The sequence below is a fragment of the Pinus tabuliformis genome, chromosome J (genome assembly GCF_031772625.1).
Source record: "Pinus tabuliformis cultivar Carrire ecotype Pingquan chromosome J, CPIR1, whole genome shotgun sequence".
NCBI lineage: Eukaryota > Viridiplantae > Streptophyta > Pinopsida > Pinales > Pinaceae > Pinus > Pinus tabuliformis.
The window spans coordinates 270,899,742-270,919,015 of NC_142295.1; the positions used below are offsets into that span (position 1 = coordinate 270,899,742).

The window sequence follows — 19,274 nt, forward strand, 5'->3', positions numbered from 1 at the left end:
TCTTCCTAATGGAGGATCAAATTCCCTATTTCCACCTTTGGACCAATAACTTCCATAATTTGTGTAGTAGCCGTGGAAATAACTTTATGCACTATGAGGGGTAACGCAAAACATGAAGTACACAGAATTCTTCATTATGGAGGATCAGATTCAGTTTCCGTATTTCCACCACTTTTGGACCAATAGCTTTCATAATTTGTTAAGTTGATGAAAAAAAATTAAGAAGCATTTTGTGCTCGAGTCCTAACAATCAAATAAGGTGCAGGTGAGGAGGAATATTAAAAAAAAAAAAAAAAAAAAACATATGCTCTATTTGATGAAAAAAAGCCAAAACTACCCATTTGATGGACAAAAACAATATATATTCCAGAAATATTAGGAAAAACAATCTAAGTAGTGAAAAAACATATGCCCTATTTCGACACCTAATTTGTGAAGTTGGACCAATAGCTTTCAAAATTTGTGAAGCCAAACCTACCTAATTGACGGAAAAAAATTTAATAAAATTTTATTTTACATTTTTGTAAACTTCAAGGCCTCAAAATTGAAAAAAACTTAACATGCAAGTTAATCTGCATTTTTGTACTTCGAGGCCTCAAAATGGAAAATAATTTAATGTGCATTTACATGCATAAAGCCCTTGGATGCTAAAGTTTAGTTTTTATTCGAAGTGGCACTTCGCTTAAATTAAAAGCTTCCTATGCTATCTTCACGTCCTCTATATCTTCATCTCTTCTATATGGTTTTTATCATTCACGTCCTCTATATCTTCATCTCTCTATATCTTCATCTCTTCTATATGGTTTTTATCATGGTCTTCATCTCTTCTATATGGATTTTATCATGGTTACTTTAAAATCAGTGAGATAAACACACATAAAACTAATTTCAGCTTTTCAGCTTTTTTATGAGAGATTTTTCGGCGTAAATCACATGAAATTTCATGTATCGACGCATTTTGAACCCACCAGTGTGGTTCATCGTCAGGAACTGAAATTTGTCGACGCGTTTTGAACCCACCAGTGTGGCTCATCGTCAGGACAAGTTCCTGACGATGAACCACACTAATGGGTTCGCTCGAAACACGTCAACAAATGAAATTTCATTTGATTTACACCATAAAATCTCTCATAAAATTGATGTGATTTACACCATAAAATCTCTCATAAAATTGAAATGGATCACATTGATGTGATTTACACCATAAAATCTCTCATAAAATTGAAATGGATCACAGAGGCCTCAATTCAATAATTTGAGCTTATAATTTCAGCTTATGTTGGATCACAGAGGCCTCAATTCAATAATTTGAGCTTATAATTTCAGCTTATGTGGGAACGCTTTGAGGCCTCAATTCAATAATTTGAGCTTATAATTTCAGCTTATGTGGGAACGCTTTGAGGTTCCAAATAAACTTAAAAGAAAAATACTTTCAAGTGCCAATGCACTTATGAGGAAAACATCGTTAAAACCACTGGTTTGCCCCAAAACTCAACTGAAAGACTTCTACGAGGGCCATGTTAAATTAAACTTAAACGAGGCAGTAGATTATGCACTTAAAATAGTTATTTTGCTTTCCATGCTCCCATATTGTCATTCTTTCCATTGATTATGCACTTGGAATAGTATTTTCCCTTCCATGCTCCCATATTGTCATTCTTTCCATTGAGATCTGAAGGATAAATCACACAATTGTTTGACACAATCTTGCATAATGCCTCAAAATGATATCATCATTTAGAAGCAACGAATCATCAATGAGGTAGGCTCTAATAACTCACTTGCGTTGCACTGTATCAAAGTGTCACCTTACATCACGTGACATGCGGACAACCCTCTACAAACCTTTGTTAAAACTACTATATCCATCAACCTAGCGCTCACACACACTCGTAGATCATTGAATGTCTCATCGCATTGTCAAATTCACCCCATCTTATTTATGTCTCTGAAACACTTCATCTTAATATGCACACATCCCCATTGATAGCCATTCTCCCACTTGCATTGTTTTCACCCACTAAATGTTTTTCTCCTCTTTAACTCTACAACGAGGAAGGATATTGGTGATGACACACACTCGTAGATCATTGAATGTCCCATCGCATTGTCAAATTCACCCCCATCTTATTTATGTCTCTGAAACACTTCATCTTAATATGCACACATCCCCATTGATAGCCACTCCCACCTGTAATGTTTTCACCCACTAAATGTTTGTCTCCTCTTAAAACACTTCATCTTAATATGCACACATCCCCATTGATAGCCACTCTCCCACTTGCATTGTTTTCACCCACTAAATGTTTTGTTTCCTCTTTGAAACTACATGTTTGTCTCCTCTTTGAATCTACAACGAGGAAGGATATTGGTGATGACAACATTGCATAAGTAGCTTTCAATAAAACAAGATATTTTTCCATAAAATAATAAAGCACAACAATTTCCTCTTTGAATCTATGATGACGACGATATTTTTCCATCACCAATCTCATGCCACCATTGATAAGTACCTTCACCTCAATCAGAACAATAAAACGCAACAATTAGCAGACAATGTGTTTAATGTAAGGAATGACAACATTGATAAGTACCTTCACCTCAATCAGATTAATAAAAAACAACAATTAGCAAACGATGTGTTTAATGTAAGAAGCGCAAAATAGAGAGACAAACCAAGCTCATTTGTGGCAAATCTTCATTCAGACATTTCATCCATAACTCACACTATCAATGAAGTATAATGGAACAAAATCAAATGATAGGCAAAGTTGATTGACAAAGCTCACTTAAAAAAAAGATTAAGTGTATGTGCCCTTCGGAGCATTGCACCTCATTTCAAGGTGAAAGGCGAATGCAATGGGCTTCAGAGCATTGTACCTTATTTTCAAGGAGAAAGGTGAATGCATTGGGTTTCAGAGCATTGTACCTTATTTTCAAGGAGAAAGGTGAATGAAGGAGTTGGCCATGGGATTAAATCCATGATAGCGTTTTGCCCAAACAAGAGTAAATGTATGTGCCCATGTGTGCCCCCTTCAGAACATTGCAAAACTGAAAGAACTTGAGCTTTGAATGCCAAAAAACGTACCATCCTCACATGGTCGCGGAAAGGATAGTGACGAGAGAGCTTTGCAATTAGTTGCTGCGTACAGATTACACTAGACAGCAATGGGCTTTTGGTTGGCATATTATTGGCCTTGCAGCCATCAGAAGAGCAGAGTTATTTCTTTGTGAAAGAGAGATCAGAACTTATAAGAGCAGAGTTCTTTGTAAAAGACAAGGAAAGAGAGATCAGAAATTATTTCACACGGCATCCGTGTAATGAGAGGGCTATGAGCCCCTCATTTACAGATCAGGCGAGGGGTGGGAGGCTGTATGAGAGATCAATGAAGGGTCAAAGTTGAAATAGTCCTCCTATAGTGTAAAAGAATTGTATATTCTCCTCTACAGAATTGTATATTCTCCTCTATATTCTCATGATAATAGGAGTGTTCAATAAAAAGTTCTTTTGAATGTAATATATTACATTGAATTAAAAATAATTGAATATGGATATCGTCGATTAATAATTTTAAGAGCACAAAAGAAAATTAATGTTAAGATTATACAGTGACAAATCATTCACGAGGCTTCCAGCCGAAGTGCTCTATTTTAAGTAAATTTAGTCAAAAACACCAAATTAATGTTAAGATTATAGAGTTACAAATCATTCATAAGGCTTCCAGCCGAAGTCCCCTGTTTATGCAAATTTAGTCAAAAACACCTAAAAATGAAGTTTTTACAAACCCAAGAAAAGCTGCTTCGAAAGGCATTGGCACAGGCCATATTTACAAAAACTAATTCCAGCAAGGAAACAAAACTGTTAAATGACAGAAGAAACTGAAGATCAAAAAAAAGTGACAAAATTTAAATTATTAGAATTGAAGAGCGTTGGCCCCTTCACCGAAATTTAGAAAAATTTGGAAATAATAATAATCAGGGCCTGTAAACAAAATTTTTAAACAGCAGTAAGAGACTAAAGATTCAGAAAAAGAGTAACAAAATCTTCATTATTAAGAATTGAAGCTCTAGAACAATTGATGCTCTGAAAGGCGTTATTTATTTAGAAGTTACTGAGCTTGGAAACAAAAAATTTAAATGCCAGAAGAGACTAGAGCCTTTAGAAAAAGGGATGACAAAAACCAAATTACTAAGAATTGAATCTATACAAATCTCTGAAACAAAAAATTTAAATGCCAGAAGGGACTAGAGCCTTTAGAAAAAAAATGACAAAACCAAATTCTTAATGACAAAACCAAATTATTAAGAATTGAATCTATACAAACAGGAATGCTGTGAAAGGCAGTGACCCCTTCAACTGTATTTACAAAAAAATATTTATAGTATTACAAAAAATTAAATGACAGGAAACTAAATATTCAGATTAAAGAGATAACTTATTGAGTGAAATTAAAAACAAAAAATTTCAATGACAGACGAGACTAGAGATTTGGAAGATTTTAGATTTGGAAGATTTGGAAAAAGGGATAACCAAATCTAAATTATTAAGTAATAAAACTATTAAATAAAAAATCCTTTCTTAGTCACTGGCACCTTCAACCATATTTTTCCTTAATATTTTTCCTTAACGATGTTTAAGGAAAAATAGATGGAACATGCAAACCAAATCTTTAAATGACAAAAGAGACTTAAAATTTAGGAAAAAGGAATAACAAAATCTAAATTATTAAGAATTGAAGCTTAAACAATAAGATTAAAAAAAAAAAAACATGAATCCTTTGGAAGGCATTGGCACCTTCAACCACATGTAAAGAAAAAATTATTGGAGTTTGTTATTAAGAATTTAAGCATTAAAAAAAAAATGAATCCTTTGAAAGGATTGATCCCTTCAACCATTTACAGAGCATGTTATTAAGAATTTAAGAATTGAAGCCTGATAAGAAGCAATGAATCTTTGAATGCAATGGCCCTTTATATTCAATCCAAAAAATAAAGAGAGCATGGAAACAACATTTTCAAGTGACAGAAAAGATTGAAGATTTACAATAAAAGGATAGCAAATTTTTTACAAGAAAAAGATAACAAAATCTAAATTATAAAAAATTGAAGCCCTACAAGAATCGATGCTCCTCTTCGACCATATTTACAAAAAAATGATTAGGTAAACAAAACGTTTAAATTACAGAAGAGACTTTACAAATTTGCTGCACAGAAGATGAAGGAATTCCCTACGAAGAAAAATGGATGGGAAATGACAGAAATTACGTCAGTTAAAGAAGGCATGCTGCAGGTCAGTTAAATAAAGGCATGCTGCAGATATCTGAGAGCTTCACCCTGCGAGAAATACCTCCAAGTGAGCGTATTCAAGATGCCCAGGCACACCTCGGACGTCACCAGATTCCCATCTTCCCTCGCGCTGAACCGCAAATCCACTTCGGCAACGTGCTGACTGAACCCTGGCGCGCAGCCCGGATGGTCAGGCAGATTTTCAGAGAAATTAATACAGGCATTCCCCATCATTGCCTTCCCGGCGCTCTTGCTGTCCATAACCTGAAAAACCTTTTGGCTGCCCTTCACCATCACCGCCCAGCTCACCTTTAGCCCCTTCATTTCCCCGAAGCCGCCCACCGCCGCCTTTCCCTGCTCTTCCTCCCGCAGCGTTGCCAAGAATCTGAACATCTCATCACAGACAAAAACAGGGCAGAGCTCGCTGCCGCGGCGAATGAATGAACAAACCACCTCTTCCGCCCCTGCCGTGACATCGACGAGGAAAATGAGATCGTCCATCGAAAGCCACGGCTTAATGTGGCCGAGGCAGCCACGCTGCGCCTGGTAGCGCAGCGCGTACAGTTGCCTGTAGCTTCCTGCTTCATTCACGACAGAAACCCCTGCCTGCGAGTCCAGGGAGGGCCACTTTGCGAGACAGAGGTCCTTCCAGAGCTCCTCCTGGGAGGCCACCTGAGACCAGAGGCGCGAGACGGAGGCGGCCGTGGCCAGGCTTTTCCCGTCTAGCCTCCCGAGTACCTGCAACAGCATGTGCCATCCTTCAATTCTATCATCCATAGCCATTTTGATATGGAATTTTGTTTCCTTTGGCTCCTCTCTGTTTTCCTTGCCTTCAATTTCAATTCACCAGTGCGCAGATAAATACGTGGCGAGACCGTCATTGTTGAGGGAGACGTGTAGAGGGAGAGGGTGGTTCTCGTGTCAGCGCATGCCCGTGGCGTGGCCAGCGAGTGGCGCTTGTGCTTGCTTGCAGGTTTCAATGCTGCACTCCTGTTTTTACATTATGGCATTTTCAAATTTCACAATCCACTGAACTAGAATGTGCGCAGGACCGTATAAAACAAAAATGCATTATATGAAATCGTATCTGCTTCCAGAAGTGTATGGAATCGTATGTCACTCGAGGTAAAAGTACCCATCCACTCGACAACTTACACTTAGGAATGAAACAACTTACACTTACGAATGAACTAGCGTGTAACTAGCAATTGCTCCAAAAGGTGTAAATAGAAGTTAATAAATTTTTTAAACTGAAAAATTATGTAAAAATTAGAAAAATACTATAAAAGTATACTCGTTTATATTTGTAACTATGTATATCTTAAGTATTAGGAAAATGAAATTTTATGTAGATATTATAAAAGACTTATTTTAGTTTTGTGAATCTTTATTATATGATAATATAATAAGTTGTACATATTTATATATAATTATATAATTATTTATAATTATAATTAAAAATAATTATAATTAAAGTTAGACTAAAATATTAATTTGATATATTTATAATAAAATACTAAAAATAAAGAATAATGGTTGTTGGAAACTACTATTTTAAATTAAAATGATTGGATTGTAAAATCTACAATCTAAATTATATTATTAATGAATATTTTTTTTTCTAAAAGTTAATTAAATTGTATTTACAACATATTTTAATTTACATATGAATGATAAGTGGTGCTATTTTAATTTCATATATAATCCAAATTAAAATAGAGAATATTAAAATTTTGTAATGAAAATTAAGCTTTGGATGAACAAAGGCCATAAAAACATGAAATTGAACAAGACTAGTAAAATCCTAACAAAACTTTTCCACCAGTGTTAATCTAAAGAGCCCACAAATTAGCCCCGAAAATAATGGAAATTCTAGCAAGATTTTGACAAAATTCGGTTGAAATTTTTGAAAATATGGATTACAACTACAAACTTCAACGTTTTGGGTGCCCAGGGGTTCTCGATGGTGTTGAATCCATTTCCACCATTCAAACACTTAAACATTTTCATTTCACTGGGATAAAGATTAAAAGCAACATTTTGATGATGAAGAATTCCACATTCAGGTTGGTGTTTCCAAGTATGTAAAGCCTACATCGAAATTATAGCATAACAGAATGTGAGGAATTGAGAATAGTTTATGCAATCCAAGCATTTTGGCACTATTTCTTAGCTAACTTCTAAGTATTTATGTAATCCATTAAGCTCTTTTATATTTAACTAATAAATCAATGCTACATTGAAGGATCTATAGATAGCTACTGCTACAAGAAGAATTTATTGTAGAGTTAAACTATATTTAACTAAAAAAATATTATTTATTAGTAGCTTTAATATATCTATTGTTTCAAAAACCATTACAAAGAAACAAGCATATCAATGTTTAGGAAAATGAAAAAACTGAAAGGAGCTAAACTAATATGTAGGCATTATTCTATATGAAATAAACAACTATCGTGCCCTTGCTCGCAACTTCACCATCCCTGATAACTATAGATGTCAATGTCATAAGTTCTTGTATCTTGAATTTCAATAGGTGATGAAGGCATTACCCTAAACATGCATATAGATCAATTAGCTAATTCACTGAAAGAGTTGTCTTCTAAGAAATGCTCAGTGCCCATCTTCAAATTGGTCGACCAATTCACATTAGTTCAATCCAGGATGGACTGATAAGGTTTGCATGATTAGTCCAAATTACATTCTTAATAATACAAATCTCGTCTTGAGAATTGACAGAAGATTTCAAGGTTTCCTTCCAACCAAATAACAAACGTGTTTTCATTGACAATTCAAAATTCTGGCTGCACCCACATGAAATGAGCACATTGATGCTCGTTTATAAACTACAACAGACTCACATACTAGTTAACTAGTTCTGGAGCCATTCAATTCGTCAATATAAGATAGGCTCAACCAAAGCCAAAGCCTTCATTAGCTTCATGAATTGCCAAAAGTAATCACTCCTGAAGTTGTTCTTTAGATGAGTAATCACGCAGATCTAATTTGCTAGTTATCTGAGTCCAATTGTTTGCTTCCTACAGGATATTTTCCTGATTTTGTAGTTTCAAATCAAGAGAGTGATCTCCCGGAATATCAGCTGGCATATTAAAATCTTCTTTCTTAATTTCAGTGGCAATGGATGGGAGTATTATAGTTACTAGTAGCCATGATACAACAGTTATGGTATGGGAAGTTACTTTGCCTACTAGAACTGTTAATAAGAAAGTCTGAGATGCATAAAATATCCCAAATCGGATTCAGAAGATCATATGTTATCAAACAACCCTTGCCACATTCCTTGTGGACATGATGATGTTGTCACTTGTGTAGCTGCCTGCGTGGAGCTTGACCTTGTTGTCAGTGGATCTAAAGATTCCAGTTGTATATTTTATGGCATGGTAGGTATGTAAGGTCTATTTATCATCCAAATGGAAGTGCACTATCCAAGATGGTAGTATCACGACATGGTCGAATTGTATTATATTCTAATGATGAACTGAATCTACTTTTTACTCAATCAACAAGAAACTTCTTGCAATTTCTGAAACAAATGGCCGTATTAATTGTATGGAGCTCAACAGTTGTGGTGAATTCTTAGTTTGTTTAGGGGATAAAGGACAAATAATATTACGATCCATGCATTCACTTGAAATTGTAAGCTGATATGATGCAATGTGAAAAGTTATTTTGTCATTGAGTGTGACATCAAAAGGTTGTTTCTTAGTTGGGACACAAGATGGGAGCCTCCTCGTTTATTCATTAGAAACTCCCCAGCAGCGTAAGAGTAGTCTTCTTCAAAACATTAAATCAAGGACGTTTGCAACAGGGTAACTAAGTTGGTGATTTATGGATTCAACAACAACATAGAATGGCCAGCTGAGCAATGGCGTATAGTTGCTTCAAGTCTTTTATTTCAAACTATCAAATCACAGGCATTTGCAGCACAATGTAGCTAAGTTGGCAAATCAGTTTTGGAGTGATAAAATGGATCCAGCATTCAACATACATTAGACCAACGAATCCATTGCTTACAATCGCTTCAAGTTATTTTATCAAGCTTCAAAGCTCAGGAGTTTCCATGGTAACTGATCTGAAAATGGAATGTACTTGTTTAAGGGTGCAAGGTATCCATTTCCCATAATTGCAAATGTGAGCTATACACTCCAAGTGACCTCTGAAAATGTGAAAACTTATTATTTCTTATACAGAGATAGATTGTAAGGGCATTCACCGGACATGTCACCTCTAAAGAAAGGATGAGTTCCAGAGGCTACTTGGCCCTCTACAGGCTCTGCCTAAAGAAACAACAAAGTAAACACTTAGAAGTCTTTGACATACACATACTTGAAGTTTGATGTCTTGTGGAATAAGACAAATAACTTTTTGCAGCTGAATAGGTGATTATGTGTGTATGCAAGTTATGTATATTTGCTATTTAACACTTTATATTAGTTTTGTTTAGCATATTATCTTCAGCAAATAAAGACATCAAAATGATAAAGCAGTTCACCCCCCTCTGGGCTACATCTGCTGGACCAAGCTTCTCCAACTAGGCTTGTCCTCTTGTATTAAAAATGCTACAAAGGCTAATACAAGAATATGAATGTCTCGAAAGACAGATCTGACTGTAAATACAGAATCAGAAGATAGGAATTAGCTAAACATGCTCTTTCCCAAACACTAAACAGTGAAATTGTACCTTCATACAGTACTTTCCCCAGTTGGCCCCGGTGGCCCTTTAGACTTGCATGGAGAATTTCGAGGTGAAGATGACCTCAATTGGTCTAAAACCTTTTCCATTAGACTCAGAAGTTCAAAAATAGCAGACATAGGCTTTTGAATCACCAAAAACGGATGAACATAGCCCCCAAACAGCTCAAGCACTGAAATGGCCCTCGTGGCCCTAAAAGCTTCCATGAAACTAAACAGTGAGAAGAATGCCTCAAAAGGAAAAACGAGCTGTAGAAATGGTTTCATAATTCTGAAAACCTTCAGGAATGACCTTCGTTCCACTTCCAATGGCTGCACAATTCCCAATGCAGCTCCCAAACTGATTTGGCCCTAGTGGCTCCTGGAACTTCCACGAAGCTAAAACACCTACAAACGACCTCCAATGGCTGTGAAACTTGTGCCAATGGCTTCAAAAGGTCGAAGAGACCCAAAATCAAAAAAAAATCGTCCAAAACGAACTTTCCTAGCCAAAGTTATGGCTCATTAAAGATTCCCTCCAGTTTGGCCTAAAAAAACTCTAGCTAACTGTAGTGGAAGTCCAGTTAGCGCCGCCAATTATGGTGGGACCGCCCAAATTTGGCGGTCCGCCAAGAATCCCGCCAAACAAGCCGCGTTTTTAACTAACTGTTTTAATGGCGCATGTGAACGGTTTCAACAGCTGGCAGTTTTCCTTGGATTGCGCGCCGGCGGTTTAGGCGGTATAGCCCACGGTTCAATGGCGGAGGTCATATGGAACGGGGGCTAGCCCCCTTAGGGCTCCGCCCATCTTAAACCTCAAATCAATTTTGTTCCGCTTCCACAACAAGAGTTATGTGTGCAGTGCGTTGGTAAAGCGTTGCACTTGTGTAGAGTAGGTTGTGGGTTCAAACCTCTCTGCCACCAAACAAATTTTAATATGTGCCCATACCCTTGCTGATGTCACTTATGTGGCAGCCTCCAGGACTGCTACGTGGCAATCTGTGATTGGCTGCCCGAAAAGGAATATTCCGTGGAATATTCTTTTTTTTTTTTTTTTTGAAAAATTCAAAAATTAAGGGTTATTGGGCGATTTTGTTTTTGGCATAACTTTCTCATACGGCGACCGTTTTTCGAACCGTTTGCGGCACTGGAATCAGGAGGACGAGCTCTATCCGGTCATTTAGGTTCAAATCAGTTCTGAGCACTTTCATTTTTGACCATTTTACGACACTTGGTCCTGAGCTCCTGATCAGTAACTATGTTGGCAACTTTGTTCTCAAGTAATACAATGGATCCGGCATCCAAAATACATTGGTCATCTGAGCCATGATTCATAGTTTCTTCAGGTCCTTTTTTTTGCATATTTGTTTTCTCGCCTAAATGGTCATATGTTTGATTAGTATGGTGTAGATGGGCATTTATTTCTGATGTTATTTTAACAGCAGATGATTTCCACATGCCCTGGTTTACTCATGCGATTTTCGTTCTAAAAAAAATACAACTCAAGTGAATATCTTATTCTAATGCACTAATGTAAATATCCGTTTAAAGATTGGTTGATGTACAAGATACCAAAATGTGACATATATATACAACCTTAACTAACATTATAGTTTAGTTTTGGTTGAGAAGGTCATTTTTCAGAACGTCATCTAGTTCCTTCCCTAGATGCTATTTTTTTTTTGTACTTGATCCTTGCAGAGGTGGAACTACAACATGTTCTGAAAGGTTCATAGGTTGATACATAAATTTTCCTTGAGACTGTCTAACTTGGTATTGGAAGATTAGCATAAGCTTCGAAAAGGACAAATGAGTGACCATGCTACATAAATTCAGTCTACACAGTGAAATTATTTTGTGGACGTTGGCAAGGGAGAATGATTCGGCTACCTTTTGTATCATTCCAAGTGAAAATAGAACTGGAATGACCTACTGAGCTGTTGTGTGATGCCTAAAAATTAATCTGGATACTTGTGACAATTTAACAATCAATTGTACAATTGTCTACTATAATTTATTGCCAAATTCTGCACATTCTTTTAATCCAGGGTGCAAGTATGTCTCTATGTCTTTGGTCAGCATTTCAAACTCTAGTTGGGGTGCATGTGTATGGAGATTTGTATTACGTGGATTAGTTTTTTTTTTTACTCCCATCTTGTTCAGGAATTCTCCTAGACGTTGGAGGTTGTACACTATTGTCTGACAAGTTTTTACCCTTATTTAAAAACAATCTTGCAGACTAGAGAAGCCAGTCAGCAGTCTCTGCAGTTGATGTAAATATTAATTCTTTGAAGTCACAAGAAACTTCAAATCTGGCCAAATCACTGTTGTTATAACTATTGGATTGTTTATATGAAGTTCTCACTGATCAGAATTGTCCATCATATCTGCATTTTCAATAGACTTTTCAGACAAGGTAAAGTATAAAACTAAAGTGTTGTTTTGCATTGGACTTTAAAGTGCGGATTTTTACTTTATAAGATGCATTGATTACAAGTCCTGATACTCATGCAGGTTAATGTTATGTGAAAAATTGATTGGATCATTTTATGTCTGAGGATGGATGGAAGGGCAGATTCAACAATCATCAAACCTATCAATAAAGAAGATGTGCACAGAATATGTTCTGGACAAGTTATTCTAGACCTTTCAAGTGTTGTTAAGGAACTTGTAGAAAATAGCTTTGACGCAGGAGCAAGCAGCATTGAGGTTAAACTAAAAGAGTATGGAGGAGAATCCTTTGAGGTTGGAGATAATGGTTGTGGTATTTCACCTGACAATTATCAGAGTGTGACTCTCAAGTATCATACTTCCAAGATTTCAGCTTTTTCTGACCTGCAATTGTTGACTTCCTTTGGATTCTGAGGAGAGGCACTAAGTTCACTTTGTGCTTTGGGAGATGTGACCATTGTAACTAGAACAAGGCATGAAACTATTGGTACACAATTGACATTTGACCATTCAAGTCTGATTCCTTCCCAGAAAGTATTGCACGTTAGATTGGTACTACTGTTACAGTGACAAAATTGTTTTCATCTTTGACTGTAAGGTATAAGGAGTTCAGTCAAAATATTCGTCGAGAATATGGCCGACTTCTATCCCTATTGCATGCTTATGCTCTTATTGCCACAGGTGTCCGATTTGTCTGCACTAACGTGACATGCAAAAATGCCAAGAATGTGGTTTTAAGAACACAGGGAAGTGGTTCCATTAAGGATAATATAGTAACAGTTTTTGGTACCAAGACACTTGCATGTTTAGCCCCTTTAGACATATGTGTCTCAGATGGATGTCGTCTTGAAGGATTTCTTTCTAAGCCCGGATCTGGAAGTGGAAGGGCTTCAAGATATTGACAGTTTGTCTATGTGAATGGTCACCCTATGGACATGCCAAAAGTGACGAAACTTTTGAATGAGCTATACAAATCTTATAACTCTCTGCAATACCCTATGGTCATCTTAAATTTCATCCTTCCCACTACAACATATGATGTGAATGTAACTCCAGACAAAAGAAAGATATTTCTTCATGATGAAGGTCTTCTTATGTCTACTCTAGGAGAGTCCTTAGAAAAATATTATGCTCCTAATAAATATACTTATGCTATTAATAACTTTGAAAGTGACTCGCAGTTGAGGCACACATGCAGCCCATTGTTACCATCACAAAATGCAGAATACAAGGAGAAGCAGCTACATGAGAATACACAATGGGAAAGAGGTGGTTGGCTCATGTCTCCCACAGCAGTGACGAAGAAGATGATAACAACATTCCTGCTTCTGCTCCCACCGCAAAACCCACTTCAGAAAAAGAAAAGGAGAAAGACAAAGAAGAGGAGAGATCAAAGGGTAGCGGCGAAGACCAAGGTCCGGACCTGAGACCCATTGGAGAACCCATTAGAAAATCCGACAGGGGACGAGGCATCACGGTGCATTTTGCTGCATTTGAGCTCGACGGAAGTCGATATGAATTGGAGGACCCTGTGTTGGTAACCCCAGAAGAGAAAAAATGAGAAGCCATATGTTGCTATAATAAAGGATATAAAGCAAGCAAAAGATGGCTCTCTTGCTGTTGTAGGCCAATGGTTTTACCGGCCCGAGGAAGCTGAAAGGAAACGAGGAGGAAGCTGGCAAGCACATGATGCACATGAATTATTTTATAGTTTCCATCATGATGAAGTGCCTGCAGAATCTGTTATGCACAAATGTGTTGTGCACTTTATTCCACTAAACAAGCAACTTCCTCCCTGCAAAAAGCATCCAGGCTTTACTGTGCAACAAGTTTATGACACAGTTGCAAGAAAACTTTGGAAATTAACTGACAAAGATTATGAAGATTCGAAGCAGAAAGAAATTGATTTGCTAGTGCAAAAAAACTTGCAAGGCTTTGGGAGAATTCCCTAATATTGAGTCAGATGAATTTGCCCCTGATCTAGAGGAGCCTGAAATGAACAAAAGACAGGTTCGAAGGAAGACTGTGACACCTATAAACACACTTAGAGATGAAGATGCAACAGGGAGATCATAACCGTTTGGAAAAGCAGAAACACCAGGAAGCTCTATGAGTGATGGACAGTGGGGAAATGCTTCTGAGACTTATACCATTATGTTGAATCAAAATGTACTAACTAGAGTGAAGTCACGTGATAGATGGTTGGAGAAAATCATGGAAGGGGTGAAGCATATATGTAGTTTAAATAGACGGATAGATTCTCAAGAAAAAATGCAAGAAGACACTGAAGTGAAAGATGTTGATGCACACATGCAGCCCATTTAAATAGGGAACTTGAAATGCAAGATTTCTGAGTTCATGATCTGATTATTCGGATGAATATTGTTTACTACTTCGATGACATGATAAGAAAGATGCTAGGTTGGGGATATCAAGAGGGTACTACTTGCTTTGGTTTTGGCTATGACCTTTGATAAAGTAACCAGCTTCAAGGTCCAGATTTTGAACCTAAGCTCTGATACCACGTGTAAGTTCCCCTCCTAGGGTCCTCTATCAGATCTATATTCTCTAATTTTACATGAAATAAAATGGCAATAATTTATTTCTGACAAGACATTTAAACAATGACAATTTACCATTTAAAATCTAACTCCTACAATTTAAATAGTGAACATTTCATTTCTATCACTTACATGAGTAATCTATGCATAGAGGAATACCTGTATCGATAGCCCGGTGGAGATGCCCTTGAGCTGCTGCTCCTGCTGGAACGCTCCTCTTGACTACCGACTCGATTTACCTCCCAGCCAACTAGGAAGTAGTTCCTAGCCCAGGAAACCTCCACAGGTTCCCTAGCCCTTCGAGCCCAAGTCCAACCAGATGTAGTGTGTCCAAGATGAATAATACTCCCTCCTCTCTCTCAAACAATTCCTCAAAAACCACAGCCAAACCAAAACCAAAAGCAAGACCAAGCATCCCCCTTCCTCCCCTCATCCTTCCCCTTTTATGCCCCTCCTTCTCTTCTCCACCTCTCATTAATGTCATAACTTCTCCCTCATCCTTACATTTGACTTCTCTTCTCCCAAGTAAACATGAGAGGACATTTGGAAATGTGATATGAATATAAAATTGGGTAATCAATTGGAGAGGACCATGTCTTCTCCCAAGTAAATGTGAGAGGACATTTGGGGATGAGAGATGAATATATAAATTGGTAATTAATTGGAGAGGACCATGTCTTCTCCCAAGTAAATGTGAGAGGACATTTTGGGGATGAGAGATGAATATATAAATTGGTAATTAATTGGAGAGGACCATGTCTTCTCCCAAGTAAATGTGAGAGGACATTTTGGGGATGAGAGATGAATATATAAATTGGTAATTAATTGGAGAGGACTATGTCTTCTCAAAATTTAAAAATTTGGGGAGGTAAATTGGGAATAATAACAAAAATTATATTAGTACCAAATTTACAGTTTCACCAATGTAAGTATGTACCAATATTTCTTGATAATTATAAGTCCATATTTTAAGGAAATTTGAACACTTAGTAAAATTTGCAGGATAAGATTAAATAGGGTATTACATCTCTCAACTACTCCATTTTGTTGTGGAGTTATATCCATACAATAGTTCCTCCTTATGCCATGCTCTTCACATAATTCTTCAAATTCTCTTGAAGTGTATTCTCCTCCTTTGTCTGACCTTAAGTATTTTATCTTGAGATATTTCTCATTTTCTACTTGAGCTTTAAATTTTTTAAAGTGTTTAAATGCTTCTGATTTATCTTTTAATAGCAAAATCAAAGTGGTCTTGGTAAAATCATCAATAAGCGGCATAAAATACCTTCTCCTCTTAGGATTTTTTCTCTATTTGGGCCGCAGATATATGTGTGAATTATCTCTAGTGGTGTAGATGAAGATAATTCTTTTGTATTGAAATGAGTCCTAGTCTTCTTACTAAATTGACATGACTTGCAGATTGAATTATCAGGTTGTGACAGTCTTGGAAGATCTCTTACAACTCCCAACTTGTTGGCTCTTATCTGACTGTCAAAATCCATATGAACAAGTCTCATGTGCCATAACCGACCTTCATTCGACTTTCTCAAATAGTAGCTTACTCTTAGTCGTAAAACACATATACATTATTGTGATTTTTTACTGTTTTTCCCGTCATCTTTCCATTTTCTTCATTTCAGACCTCACAGTACTTGGATCGAAAGTCCACATTAAATCCATTATCACACATTTGAATTACATTAAGCAAATTATGCTTGAGACCTTCTACATACAACACATTTTGGGCTTTAGTCTTTTCATCAACACTGGCTATGCCCTTACCCTTAATATTTGTTGGGGCATTGTTGCAGAAAGTGACATTGTTCCCTATGTCCTTTTATTTTAGCAACAAAAAATTGTTCTTATCCCCAATCATATGCTTGGAGCAACCACTATCCACATACCATATGTTTTCTTGACTATGTGCTGATAGAGAAAGTCCACATTCCATGCTCTTTCCAGATTTTCATTTCCAATTCTCCTTATCTTTTCAAGAAGTTGTTTGCTAAGTGTTTTAAGTCTTAAGTGGATACTCAAACCTACTTATACACTCACTTGCCTTGTGCCCAAAATTATTACATTTGAAACATAACATCCTTCATTAGGGGAGAGAAGAAATTTCGATTTCTGGGAGTAGAGTTTTGAGATCTAAAATTATGGTACTTGTTTTACTTAGAATTTTCATCTCTTTCAACTTAGATCTTTCTACAATCAACAACCTTATGTCTAAAGATGTGAGAATTATAAAAATGACCATAAAATAACTAAGAGTACCTGAAGTTGGAAGATTCATGAGTTTGTGCATGAAGGTACCTATGTTGTCTGGATGGTTGTTTCATTCTCCACTGGTGTGGTTCCTTGGGGTAGATGGAGTTATCATTCTAATGATGGCCTCCTTTCTGGCCTTCTCCCTTTTTGTCTTCATTGATTCTGTCTTGATACATCTTAGCGTACCTCTAAGGTTCCTCAAATCATGCAGACTTGAAGTTCATCTTTCCCATAGAAGATTCCTGCAGTCTAGAGTATCCCATGCCTGTTTTGTTTCGTGAAGACCTATGACAACTTAGAATATGATCTAGATTTCTTATTCCTTCTGTGAATTTTTCATCTATGCATTTCTCGACCTTCATTTTCTCAAGATCCATTCTAAGAGAGATGACCTCTTCCTCGAGAATTTGACAGTTCTCTTCCCTTTCATGGATCAAATCTTGAGGAACTTCTTCCTTTCATCCAGCTTCTTCTAGTTTGACTTTCAAGGACAGAATTTCATATTTGCATGTTTTTTAGATCATTTCCTTCTTTACCTTGAACAACTCTTGTTTTAATTGCATGTTCTCTTCTTCTAGTTTCTCATATGTTCCTTGTTTCTCTTCTAGTAGAAGAGCTAAACTATCTTTTCTTTTAATGGCTTCTTCAAGTTTTTCTTTTTGATAAACAAACTCTTCATTGTTAGAGTTGTACATACCTTATTTAACATGTTGTAGTTGTTCTTTTAGCTACTTGTTCTTTCTCGTTTCCTTCTTTAACTCATCAAGAGCATTGATGAGTTCCCCTTCAAAGTCCACTACTCCATATTCTTCCTCTTCCTCTCCAAAGTCAGTAATATTTTGTTTCTTGGAGTCTGCTCCAAATGCCATAAGTAAATACTTATTTGAATCATCTTCTAAAGAGTTTTCAGTGTATGACTTTGGTGTTGAATTATCCTCTTTGGAGTAGAACCCTTTTTCTTATAGAACTTCTTCTTCTAATGTTTCTGAGATTTGTTTCTAATTTTTTTGTCATCTTCCTTTTCAGTCCTTTCTTTGTAAGGGCACTTGGACAAAAAATGTCCAACTCTCCCACAATCAAAACATTTATACAAAAACTTCCCGTTATATTTATCTGAGCCACGCTTTACTTTCCTGGAAAATTAATCCAACTCCTAATCAAATTCATAGCTAGAGCAATCTTGATGATCTTTGTGCTCCTTGGCCTTCTTGTACACTTTGAACGTTGCCTCCTTCAGTTCATACCTCTCTTCTTACTCTCATCTCATAGGCAGTAAGAGTACCAAGCAACTGATCCATCTTGAGTTTATTTAAATCATCCATTTCTTCAATTGCAAAGACTTTGGAATTAAATCTCATGGGTAGAGATCTTAAGACCTTTTGAACAATCATGTCCTCCTTTAATTCTTCACCAAGTCCTCTAATCATATTGGTTACTTCATCAACTCTAAGGAAGTATTCTGTTATGATTTCTTCTTCACTCATTTTAAGATTTCAAACCTCATTCAAAATGTTTGAAGTTTGGCCTTCTTAACTTTTTCATCTCCTTCATGACTATGATTGAGCTGACCCACACTTCCTTGGCAGACTTACAGTGCATAACCTTTACGAGTTGAGATTGACTAACGCCAAAGAGAATGCAATTATTGGCTTTAGAATTATTTCCATACAATTTTTTACCGTCCGCATCAGTGGGAGGGACATCAGGGACATCATAATATACTAGTACAAATATCCAAACATCTACTCCTAGAGACATAACATAAGCTTCCATCCTAACTTTCTAGAAGGCATAGTTTTTCCCATCAAAGACTGGTATCTTGCTTGAGTAAGCATCTTGACTCTCTTGCCTAGACATAATTCCTTATGTATCTACCTTCTAGTTGTTAGATTGTTCCTAAAGGAACCTTGCTCTGATACCAATTGTTGGAATAAGGAATTACTAAGAGGGGGGTGAATCAGTAATAGTAAAGTTCTTCCAATTTTAAGTATAATTCTTTAACTCTTTTCACTATGG

General features: G+C 36.6%; 1 protein-coding gene and 1 pseudogene across 1 annotated transcript; one reads left to right on the forward strand and one right to left on the reverse strand.

The window, feature by feature from the left end:
- Positions 1-5,161: 5,161 nt before the first annotated feature.
- Positions 5,162-6,304, reverse strand: LOC149226815 (putative F-box protein At5g04010). Its single transcript, XM_089377613.1, has one exon. It carries the CDS (start codon positions 6,067-6,069, stop codon positions 5,296-5,298), a length of 774 nt encoding a protein of 257 aa, XP_089233739.1. The 5' UTR covers positions 6,070-6,304; the 3' UTR covers positions 5,162-5,295.
- Positions 6,305-12,537: 6,233 nt separating this feature from the next.
- LOC149226816 (DNA mismatch repair protein PMS1 pseudogene) lies at positions 12,538-14,381 on the forward strand (annotated as a pseudogene).
- The last annotated feature ends 4,893 nt before the right edge of the window (positions 14,382-19,274 follow it).